The sequence below is a fragment of the Bufo gargarizans genome, chromosome 2 (genome assembly GCF_014858855.1).
Source record: "Bufo gargarizans isolate SCDJY-AF-19 chromosome 2, ASM1485885v1, whole genome shotgun sequence".
NCBI classification, from domain to species: Eukaryota; Metazoa; Chordata; class Amphibia; order Anura; family Bufonidae; genus Bufo; species Bufo gargarizans.
Genome location: NC_058081.1, coordinates 302,884,048 through 302,895,441, shown reverse-complemented (window position 1 = coordinate 302,895,441; position 11,394 = coordinate 302,884,048). Strand labels below are relative to the sequence as shown.

Below are 11,394 nucleotides of genomic sequence, written 5' to 3'. Positions count from 1 at the left end.
GTGGTGGCTGGAACTGGGAGGGTCTGCTGGCACTGCGATGATGTTTGTGGCTGAAACTGTGCGGTGCTTCTGGCACTGCATGGGTTTTTGTGGCTGGAACTGTGGGTGCTGCTGGCACTGCGGGGGTGTTTGTGGCTGAAACTGTGGTTGCTGCTGGCACTGCGGGGGTGTTTGTGGCTGGAACTGTGCGGTGCTTCTGGCACTGCAGGGTTTTTTGTGGCTGGAACGGTGGAATCTGCTGGCACTGCGGGGGTGTGTGTAGCTGGAACTGTGGGGGCTGCTGGTATTGGGGGGGTGTTTGTGGCTGGAACTGTGCGGTGCTTCAGGCACTGCAGGGGTTTTTGTGGCTGGAACTGTGGGGTCTGCTGGCACTGCAGGGGTGTGTGTAGCTGGAACTGTGGGGGCTGCTGGCATTGGGGGGGGGGCTGAGGGCACTCTGGGAAGGTTGTTTAGAACTGGGGGGCTGATGTCACTGTGGGGGGCTGCTGCCACTATGCGGGACTGCTGTCTCCGGGGGTGTTTATGGCACTTGGGGGGATTATGGCTCCTGTCAGATTCATTTTTTTAATCATTTTATTATTAGGTTCGTTCCAAAAAAAAATAAAAAAAATTGAAATTTAAAGAAAGTTCTGTGGTGGGCAAGCACAGATCTATATTTTAAAAAGTAAGTATTAAAAAAATAAAATAAAAATTGTTGATATATGTGGAAATAGTGCTCTTCAAGTTCCTTTAACGTTATCTGCATTTTACAAACGCAAAAACACAAATGCAATGGCACTCTGCAACCAGCACTCTGCCCTGCCTCTATGCTGGATGTTGAATGAGGCATTAGTGTATATTTTGGCCAAAGCGTAATAAGCCACTCACCACGTCAAGTTCGCCTCTATGAGTGGTCCCTAACATTAGTTCCTACCTGTTATGGGCCATGACAGCCACACAAAGTCCAGAAAGCGCAGGTACAGCATGCACGCCAGGCTCAATCTGCTTTTAACCCCGTCCGGTGCCATAACAGCTTCCATCGGATCCAGGGATGCAAGTACCAACATGCATGCTGAGCCCACTATATACTTCTCCTGGATCCAAATGGCTACTGGTAGGTGCTATAAAAGCAGACTTAGTTTTATACTGACTTTAAAACCAGCCTCCAGGGCAGACTAACTGATCAGGTGTGCATGACTGCATGGAGATCGTCATGCCTCCAATATACAGTACAGACCAAAACACCTTCTCATTCAAAGAGTTTTCTTTATTTTCATGATTATGAAAATTGTAGATTCCCACCGAAGGCATCAAAACTATGAATTAACACATGTGGAATTATATACAAAACAAAAAGTGTGAAACAACTGAAAATATGTAATATTCTATGTTCTTCAAAGTAGCCACTAGTGTTGAGCGCGAATATTCGAATCGCGAATTTTTTTCTCGAATATCGTGATTTCGAGATTTCGCGAATATTTAGAATATAGTGCTATATATTCGCGAAATCGAATATTCGTTTTTTTTTTTTTTTTTTTTCTATTTTTTTTTACGTATATTATTAATTTAACATAGTTTTAGAATATTCGGAATATTGCTCTAATTTAGTTTTAGAATATTCGTAATATTCTCAAAGAAGTTAGAGCAATTATTAAGAATATTCGAAAAGACGAATAATATTCCACTAACATACTGCTCCCCGGAGTCCCCGACAAGCGTCACCGTAACCATGGGAACGCCCTGTGGGTTAGAATATACCATCAGATCTGAGTTGCAGGAGAAACTCAGATCCGACAGTATATTCTATCTTTCGAAAAACTGTACTTCCCTGCCCAGTGTCTTGCCTATTCGCGCAAGAAGCAGGCTGGAATCGATCCTAAATTCGAATATCCGTATCAACCGAAAATCATGGTTATGAAAATATCGCGTTACTTCGTACGAAGTTACAGTGACGTGACTTTTGGTTTCGTTTTCTATGCCGGAATCGAACATAGTGCCGCAAATATTATCGGCTAGCGAAAGATGGTGAAAAGATTCTTTAAAGAGGATGAGGAAGGATTCCTCCTGACTGTAAGTAATATTGTATCACAGCATTGTAATTTTTTTTTATTACATACTGCATGTATGACAAATAGTTTATATGTATGTGGAGCGTTTGAAAATATTTGTAAATCCGAATATTTTCATTATTGTTCCGAATTATTCTTCCCCACCTCCCACTAAAGAGTAGATATTACTGATTGGTGCACTAAGTAATATTTGTGACATCACGGCACTTGTGAGACGGATCGGAACTGCACGCCGGATCCGCCGATCTGCCACTGACTGAAAGCATTTGTGAGACGGATCCTGATGCGGATTCGTCTCACAAATGCATTGCAAGGACGGATCCGTCTCTCCGCTTGTCATGCGGACCGACGGATCCCTCTTGTACATTTTTTCACATTTTTACCGATCTGCGCAGCATGCTGTAACGACGGATCCGGCACTAATACTTTTTTATGGGAAAAATGCCGGATCCGGCATTCAGGCAAGTCTACAGTTTTTTTTGCCGGAGAGAAAACCGTAGCATGCTGCAGTTTTATCTTTTGCCTGATCAGTCAAAAAGACTGAACTGAAGACGTCCTGATGCATCCTGAACGGATTACTCTCCATTCAGAATGCAGGGGGATATAACTGATCAGTTCTTTTCTGGTATAGAGCCGCTATGACGGAACTCAGCGCCGGAAAAGAAAAACGCAAGCTTGAAAGTAATTACCACAGTAGAATTACTGCACTATATACATAGGTTCAATGTACAGCACCTCAACCAACCTATGTTCATATTCAAAACGTGATAGATTATTTATTATACTTAAATGTATCCGTACGACGGGGCCCCAAAAAATTTTTTTACTGGTGGATCCTAAGTACCCCAGTCCGACACTGCTCAGATGCCCATAGCCCATCCATTTTCCTGCCACAAAATACCACACACTAAATACCGCACACTATATACCATACACACACAAAATATATATATATATATTATATTTTTTTTTCTGTCCCTGAGCTTTTTTTGTTTCACTGTAAGTATTTGCTGGTTCATTTAGAGTTACCCAGGGTGCATCACAGGGAGGTGAATCTGCTGTGCACCCCATACCGTACCGTCACTTCACTAGACAGGTACCGCGCAGCTCAGCTGGGCAATATCTGATAGCTCAGACCCCACACACATATAATCTCAATAGAATCTGATCTTAAATTATCACTGTAACATTAAATATAATATTTCTTCTTTAAATACGTATCTACTATTTGCTGTTTTGTTGAGGACCCTTTTGCTGAAAAATTGTATTTCAAATATTTGGGATTAAATGCTTGCATCTTTATTCTTCAGCACATGTTGGAAAAGGGCTACCATCGCACCAGGAAACATGCGACGAAGGACGCCATTATCACGGAGCTGATAGAGGAGATGGAAGAAAAATTTCATCGGAGGCCCACAAAGGCATCTATTCAAAAAAAATGGTGTGATTTAAAGCGCCACCATATGGATCGCATCAATAAAGAAAGTGCGGAAATATGCCCAGGTACAGTACTGCTTACATAACTTTATCTTCCTCTACAACACTTTCTTATGTATATATTCAGTGATGCTGCTATGACGCCGTGCGCTTCATGCCGCCGCTGCTGTACAGTAATACACTTCGTTAAGATCATCCAAGTGTATTACTGTACAGCAGCGGCTGCATGAAGCGCACGGTGTCATAGCAACCAATGACGCTGTGCACTCCTGCTGTCAGCAGGAATCCCGGCCAGGAAACCACGGACCGCTCTCGGCCGCGGAACACGGCTGTGGGCATTCGGCCTTAGTAATACAACTGTATTACTCCTATAGCCAATGCATTCCAATACAGAAGTATTTGAATGCATTGTAAAGGGGTTCAGACCCCAAAAGTTAAAGTCCCAGAGTGGGACCCAAAATAAATTGTAAATAAAACTTTTAAAGATTTATTTTTGCAACCGGCACAATAAAGATATCACATGACAGAATTGCCATCACTAAAAGTGTAACACTAAGGGCTGTTTCACACAAGCGGATGCCGTGCGTGACATCCGCTCCATGTATGACAGCCAAGACGCGATGCAGACTGCAGAAGCACGGAGCATTAACACGACTGATAATGCTCCGTGCCTCTCTGTGACCTCTTTACTACGAAATCACAGTGAGATAAAGTTGTCACAGAGAGGCACGGAGCATTATCAGTCGTGTTAATGCTCCGTGCTTCTGCAGTCTGCATCGCGTCTTGGCTGTCATACACGGAGCGGATGTCACGCACGGCATCCGCTCGTGTGAAACAGCCCTAAGCAATCAAAAAGGCTTATGCCCCAGGGGCATAGCTAAAGGTTCATGACACCTGTTGCAAGAGTTAAGCTTGGGCCCCCTTCCCTCAGTGCTTAGTGGTCAGGGACAGGGAAGCTCATAGCCTTTATGCTGCCTCAGGCAAAAATTAAAACAGCACCTCCTCCCCCCATCCCCATGCCAAATTCTTGACCTAACCCCTTCCCTCCAGCCAGAGGTTTAACTTGACCAGCATGCACTTTCTATAATATAATACAATATAATGTCTTTGTATGCACCACAAGGGTCATTTTGCCCCCTCAGGCTCCTGTGCCCAGTAGCGACTGCTACCTCTGCATCCCCTATAGCTACGCCCATGGTATGCCCCCCATCACGCAAAAAATGACCCACTATCAAATGGCAAAATTTTTAAATAAAATACGGCTGGCTCTCAGATTAAAACATGATTTTTTGGGTTCAAAAATGCTTTTATTGTGTTAAATTAAACCAAAATTTAAAAAAGTAGACTAATTAGGGTAATGTATTGTTCAGGCGCAAGGATTATGTTAAACAGCGCAGGAGCAGGATTTAGGGTTGAAGAGATGATGGAAACTGAAGAACCTAGGGCAGCCCAGAGGGGTGAAAGGGAAGTGGTTTGCTTTGAAAAGCGCCGAGGGGCATGGGCAGCAGCACACGCATCAATGCCGCCTCTGGGCACCTATACAAGCTAATTAACACTAAAATAAAAGCATTTTTCGAAGAATACAGTTGATGGACAGCAATATTAAAGTTACAATTTTAATAAGGGGAAAGTTAGGAAAATCAGGATGTTACTGGTGTAACATCATAATTTTACGTGAAAGAATCCCTCTACCACTGAATAGACCAGCGATAAACTCTTCCTAAATACCATCTAAAAATCAAGTACGCTTGGCACCTATCGGCAAGCGACTTTACCCCTCCTTTTACTAATAAAGTGACCGTGTGAATCAACAGGGAGTGAAGGCGGATATTGAAAATGCGGCTGGCCAGACAGTATAACTAGCGCTGACAGCCAAAAAATATAATATACCCAACATAACACCATCCATTAAGCCCTGTTACGTCATCCTACCTTTCAACTTAGGCCAGTTTTAGCCATCTGTAACACTGGTTTGGGCATGTTATATAACTCCAAAATGAGGCAAATCCACAGTGTGGATAATCAGAATCCCATGCAGATCCCTCCGTATATGATTTTTTAAAATATATTTAGCTTTGTTATGTTTTATTGTTTGTCTGAATTCTTAACATTCTGTGATTACAGGGGATCCTGTTCCAACCGTAAAAAAACGAAAATCACAGGAGATGGTGGTGACATCTGATGAGGAGGAAGAATTGGAGAACCAGGCAGAGGAGGAGCAGCCTGGACCCTCCCAAATCTCCTTGGAGTCAGAGGAACCACCTCAACCAGGGGAGTCATCTCCACCACCACCGGCAGAAGAGGAGGCGGAGCCGGTTTACACCCCTCATCAGGAAGGTAAATTTGTGCAAAAGCTAGCTAATTAAATATCAATACAATGTTTACAAGAAAAAGGGACCAACATTTTTTCAAAATAAAGTAGAGAGATAGACAGAAAAATTACAAACACAAATCACTCTGTAATCTACATAAAAACCATATAATATCCAACTAATTCACATTAAACATTACATAATTATTACAAAGTAATTCAGTGCTGTCATTAAGAAATACAAAATAAGATTTAGGGTGGATTGATATTTTTTATTGGACAAAAAAAATGAATTACTATATCACATGGCGGCAAGCTTCCGAGAACTGACCAGTCCCTTCATCTGTCATATATACTATGAGAAGGAATACATGGCGGAATGAATAGGCATTTCAAATATAATAAAAAAACATATCAAAGACCATCATAAGTACATTATTATCTTACAGATAAGGGGCTGAGTACGTATTATTGTCTTTAAAGGGTTTCTACTAACAGAAATACTGTTATGTAGCTGACTGATATAGCGATGCGCTAATGTCAGCACTGCATAACAGTATGTTTCGAACGTTAGTCCCTGCAGCCGTTTTTGTTAAAAAACAAGACTTTTATTATATGCTAATGAGCCTCTAGGGGCTATGTGGGCGTATGTCAGCTCCTCTTGATTGAAGGCACGGTCCGCCGCATCACTGCCGAAATCACGCGCCTGCGCCGTTCACTTCTGTCTTCGGCGCAGGCGCAGTGACTGAAGGCCGCTCTCCTGATGCCGGCTTCCTCACTGTGACGTATGTTTTTATTTTTTTTTGTATGTTTGATAATAAAAGAATTATATTAAAAAAAAACACAACTAAAACAAACTATATAATTTTCAAAAAACTAATAAAAATTTTTTGGTTCTGTAAATGGACAGTACTGTAACATAAACTCCACACAAACCACAACTGCCTTCATCAGTGTCAGACTGGGGTATCTAGGGCCCACCAGGAAAATGTATTTTGGGGGCCCACCGTACGGATACATTCAAATATAATAAATAATCTAACATGTTTTTTATATGAACATAGGCAGGTTGAGGTGTTGTAAATTGAATATATGTATGTAGTGTACTAAATCTAATGTGTTATGTGCCACTTGTGCAGGGGGGTGGGAGACTAGGGGCCCACTTTGCTCAGGGGCCCACCGGGGGATTCCCCTGTACCCCTGTGGGCCAATCCGAGCCTGGCCTTTCATCATAATTGAAAGTCTTTGTAATTTTTTATTTTTTTTTCCCTAACAGTTATTTGTAAACTGAAAAGAAGGCTCCAGGAGCATCAAAAGGCAGAAGCCAATGAACTGCTGGCTATAAAAGAAACAAATACAAAAATATGCAAACTTCAAGCCCGGTTGAAGAAGCATCAGCGTCAGATGAATATTCAATTGAGGAAGCTGGAGGAGCATAGAAAACTCCGTAATAAGGAATTGCAAGACATCCAGAAGGAACTCAGAAATTTTCCTTAGGCCTTTTTTTATATTATATAATTTGTTTTTGGTAATAAATATTTTATTACGTTTAAACGTTTGGTTTAGTGTGTTTGATATTGTTATTTTATACATAAACTAGCTGTTGACCGGCGTTGCTATGGTATTTATTTATTGCTAATTTTTATTAAATAACAGTTAGGTCAAAACATTCGGGGCTGGAGCCCTGGATGTTTTGACCAGTGCCCCGAATGCAGGGCCGGCAGGAGCCCGCGGAGCCGCCTCCTAGCTAATTTATTCACTTCAATTGCCTCTGTGTAATCTCGCACAGGCGCACTGGCAGAGGCATCGTCGAGCGAAGTGTGAATGCGCCGTCTTCCAGCGCACCTCGTTCAACGATGCCTCTGCCAGTGTGCCTGTGCGAGATTACACAGAGGCTAGTGACGTGAATAAAATAGCTAGGAGGCGGCGCTGGGCGGGGATCTGTGGATGGCACTTATGGGAGGATCTGTGGATGGCACTTATAGGGGGGGGGGATATGTGTTGGCACTTATGGGGGGGATATATGGATGGCACTTATGGGGGGGATATGTGGATGCCACTTAGGGGGGGGATCTGTGGATGCCACTTATGGGGGGGATCTGTGGATGCCACTTATGGGGGGGATCTGTGGATGCCACTTATGGGGGGGATCTGTGGATGCCACTTATGGGGGGGATATGTGGATGCCACTTATGGGGGGGATATGTGGATGCCACTTAGGGGGGGGATATGTGGATACCACTTAGGGGGGGGATATGTGGATGCCACTTATGGGGGGGATATGTGGATGCCACTTATGGGGGGATCTGTGGATTACACTTATGGGGGGGATCTGTGGATGGCACTGTTAAGGATGAGTTAAGGATGATCTGTGGGGTTGCCAAGACGGCTAAGACCTTCACTGTAGTTATTAACCCCATTCAGCAAGTCCCCCATTCACTGAAGGGTGACTGCTGAAAGGGGTTAATAACTACTGTGATGCACCCCCCCCCGGTGGTGATGAGGGCGTGGCTTCATGGGGTGGGGGCGTGGCTTCACGTGGGCTCGTGCCCCAGATCTCTTCAGACTCTAGCAACGCCTCTGCATTTAACAGTGTTTCACGGTGACTTGCACTTTAACTGTGAACTCCACAGTGCCCGTCAGTTGCCAGTTCGTATTTAAGTGAAAGGCTGGCAGGCTTGTATTGGCTAATGCATGTAATATTTTGGGCATATCTCGGGAACGGTAAGTCCTAGAGAGCTGAGACCCCGACAAGATTTATTTCCAGGTAGCAAGGGATGTGTATACAAAGTTTCATTGAATTTGATTGTTGGGTTTTGGATTTTTTGCGGAACACACACACATACATCCTTTTCCATATATATATTTAAAGTTATAAGGTTGCAGGAAGGCCCCTTGAGTCCTTGTGCCAAGTCATACAGATCAGGACAGACAGCAGCAGCAGGTTCATGTAACAGTGGAGGGTACGGTCTACACTAAACTAAATATGATCAGGACAGACAGAAATTATGCTAACACAGAACTATATGAAAGAATGCAGTCAGACATTAGAACAGAACCAAATAAATATTTATTATCAAAATAACAAACATGCCTCTATGGCAACTTTTTAACTTTGTTATAAATCATCAACATATCCCTCCTTTGTTTAAGGTGCTGTTTCTTAAACTTGGACATCAGCTTCTGCATTTGGTGCATGCCGACATTCTGTTCCCGCTGAATAAGTTCCATTTTTTATTTTCAAAAACAGCAGTACTGTTAGGATTAGAAAATATAATTATATTACTTGCAATTCAGATTACGTGGTATCGATATAGAATTATATTGCTATGTGCACATATTTACCTTCTTGGCAGGGGTTGGTTACAACATCCTCCTGATTCACATCATGTGGAGTGGTGGGGGGTTCTTGTGGTGGCTGGGAGGGTCCAGCGTCTTCCACCTCCACCTCTTCTCCCACATCAGGTGTGTCAGTCACCTCATCCTGAAGCTCATGGGAGGGTCCTGGCTCATGAGCTTTCATAGGAGCCATCATATTGCCATCAGGTGGTGGAGGGGCTGCTACATCCTCTGAGGGTCCTGCCTGCTCTTGTGAATCCTCCTCATCTGTTGTTGAGACCTCCATCACCACCACATTTAGCGGTTTATTTTTCTGTTTTTTTCGTGGTCCCCTCCTCTTTATAGTAGGAACAGGAACACCTGTAATCACAGAATATTACAAATTTTAACAATGAAATCATAAATCATAATAAAGTTAAAGATCCAGAAATTCATATACTGTATGGAGGGATCTGCATGGGATTAAGATAAACCACAAAGTGTATTTGACCCTTTTTGGCTTTATCTAACATTTTAAAACCAGTGTTCCAGATGTGTTAAACTAGCCAAATTTACAAGGTAGGATGAGGTAACACAGTATTCATTAGGAAGGTGTCCTTTACGGTATTGCGGCTGGTTTGACTTTTATTCAAAACATGCAAATGTTCGGAAATTAGATAAGGTGTTACTGGATGTTGTTATGGTGGGTATATAATATTTGTGTCTGCTGGCGTTACACTGTCTGACAAGCCGCATTTTGAAGATCTGCTGCCAGCACGCCCTCCCTCACTCCCTGTTGATTTAGTATTCATGGTCAATTGATTATTAGACGGAGGGCTAAAGTCGCTTGCAGAAAGGCAGAGAGAGAAAATCGATTTTAATATGCTATTTAAGCAGAATTTATCGTTGGTATATTCAGTGTTAAAAATCAGTCTTTCACATAAAATCATCATTTTAGAACTAAAAGATAAACATCTCCCTTAAACTTGCATTTCATTAGTGGTTGTAGGAGACTGCGTTTCAACTACAATGGATGTTTCATATGTACTGTTGAAATGGATTTACAATGTTAGGTTTATATACCTAATTAGTATGTAGGTTACATACTAATTAGGTAATTAAAACTAACATTGTAAATCCATTTCAACAGTACATATGAAACATCCATTGTAGTTGAAACACAGTCTGCTACAACCACTTAGCATTCATCTACAACCACTTAGCATTCGTCTGGTTGGGCTACAATGGATGTCTCAAATGGATTGTTGATTATTAAATTACTTTGCAGACTGAGGGGAGGGGATGTAACCTGTAATCAGTCTGTGAAACGTATGAAATCATCTGGTGACATGATACATCTGTACCGCGCTGTGTGTATAACTATATATATATATATATATATATATATACAATCTCAGCGAGTAAGAGATGTATGATGTAAGCGGATTATTTTGTACGTGTCACACCGGGTATTAAGTAATAATTTTTAAAGGGATGAAATACGGATGTAGTAGATTTAACACAGATCCTTTAGGAGACGTGTTATTTAAACAAAATGCAATTAAATGCGTTACACAATTTTTTAACAATGGCTTTTGTTTCTAGATAACGCAATGAGTTAAGAGGTTGTGTTTTATCCCAACTACATCTGTACAGAGCAGCATAACTGAATATATACATTACATAGTGTTGTAAAGAGAGATACAAAAGTCATGTAAATATTGTACCTGGACATAATCGTTCGCTCATCTCCTTTACAAGTTTGGGCCTAAACCTCTTTATATCGCACCACTTCTTTTGCAGTTCCACATATTTATGCCACAAAGAAAACTTCATAAACAACTCCGCACGGATAGACGTTAGAATGGCCCGCTTCTCCACCCTCTTCTTGGTTAGGGCGTATCCCCTCACCAACAAACGCTGCAATATAAAGATGCAAGCATAGAATTCCAATTTTTTACATTCAAAATTTTAAAACATATGTCCTCAACAAACCTGCAAAAAGTAGTTATGTATTTAAAGGGGAAATATTAGATTGAATGTTACCGTTATTAGATCGGATTGTATTGCGATTCTATGTGTGTGGGGTCTGAGGGAGCAATCGGATATTGACCGGCTAAGCTGCGATGTACTTGTCTAGTCAAGTGACGGTACGGTATTGGGTTTACAGCTGGTTTGCATCACCGTGGTGCACCCTGGGTAACGCTAAATGAAACAGCAAATACGGTGAAACAAAGAAAGCTCATGTACATTAAATATAATCTATATATATATTGTGTG

At 41.9% G+C, this 11,394-nt stretch overlaps 2 protein-coding genes across 2 annotated transcripts; one reads left to right on the top strand and one right to left on the bottom strand.

Moving 5' to 3' along the window:
• The first annotated feature begins 1,727 nt into the window (after positions 1-1,727).
• Positions 1,728-7,293, top strand: LOC122925850. Its single transcript, XM_044277202.1, has 4 exons — positions 1,728-2,049; positions 3,359-3,551; positions 5,610-5,822; positions 7,073-7,293. Exons 1-4 carry the CDS (start codon positions 2,002-2,004, stop codon positions 7,291-7,293), a joined length of 675 nt encoding a protein of 224 aa, XP_044133137.1. The 5' UTR covers positions 1,728-2,001.
• Positions 7,294-8,959: 1,666 nt separating this feature from the next.
• Positions 8,960-10,914, bottom strand: LOC122925849 (proteoglycan 4-like). Its single transcript, XM_044277201.1, has 3 exons — positions 10,842-10,914; positions 9,142-9,495; positions 8,960-9,051 (listed from the first exon to the last, which is right to left on the bottom strand). The coding sequence occupies exons 1-3, from the start codon at positions 10,861-10,863 to the stop codon at positions 8,960-8,962; spliced, it is 468 nt and encodes a 155-aa protein (XP_044133136.1). The 5' UTR covers positions 10,864-10,914.
• Between the last annotated feature and the right edge of the window lie 480 nt (positions 10,915-11,394).

Excerpts from the sequence above, each read along its gene's own strand:
- LOC122925850 (XM_044277202.1), top strand. The coding sequence starts at position 2,002 with ATGGTGAAAAGATTCTTTAAAGAGGATGAGGAAGGATTCCTCCTGACT. Across the intron at positions 3,552-5,609 it reads AAGTGCGGAAATATGCCCAG|GGGATCCTGTTCCAACCGTA; the intron begins GTACAGTACTGC and ends CTGTGATTACAG. Across the intron at positions 5,823-7,072 it reads TTACACCCCTCATCAGGAAG|TTATTTGTAAACTGAAAAGA; the intron begins GTAAATTTGTGC and ends TTTCCCTAACAG.
- LOC122925849 (XM_044277201.1), bottom strand. The coding sequence starts at position 10,863 with ATGAGCGAACGATTATGTCCAG. Across the intron at positions 9,496-10,841 it reads GAGCGAACGATTATGTCCAG|GTGTTCCTGTTCCTACTATA; the intron begins GTACAATATTTA and ends CTGTGATTACAG. Across the intron at positions 9,052-9,141 it reads AACCAACCCCTGCCAAGAAG|TACTGCTGTTTTTGAAAATA; the intron begins GTAAATATGTGC and ends TAATCCTAACAG.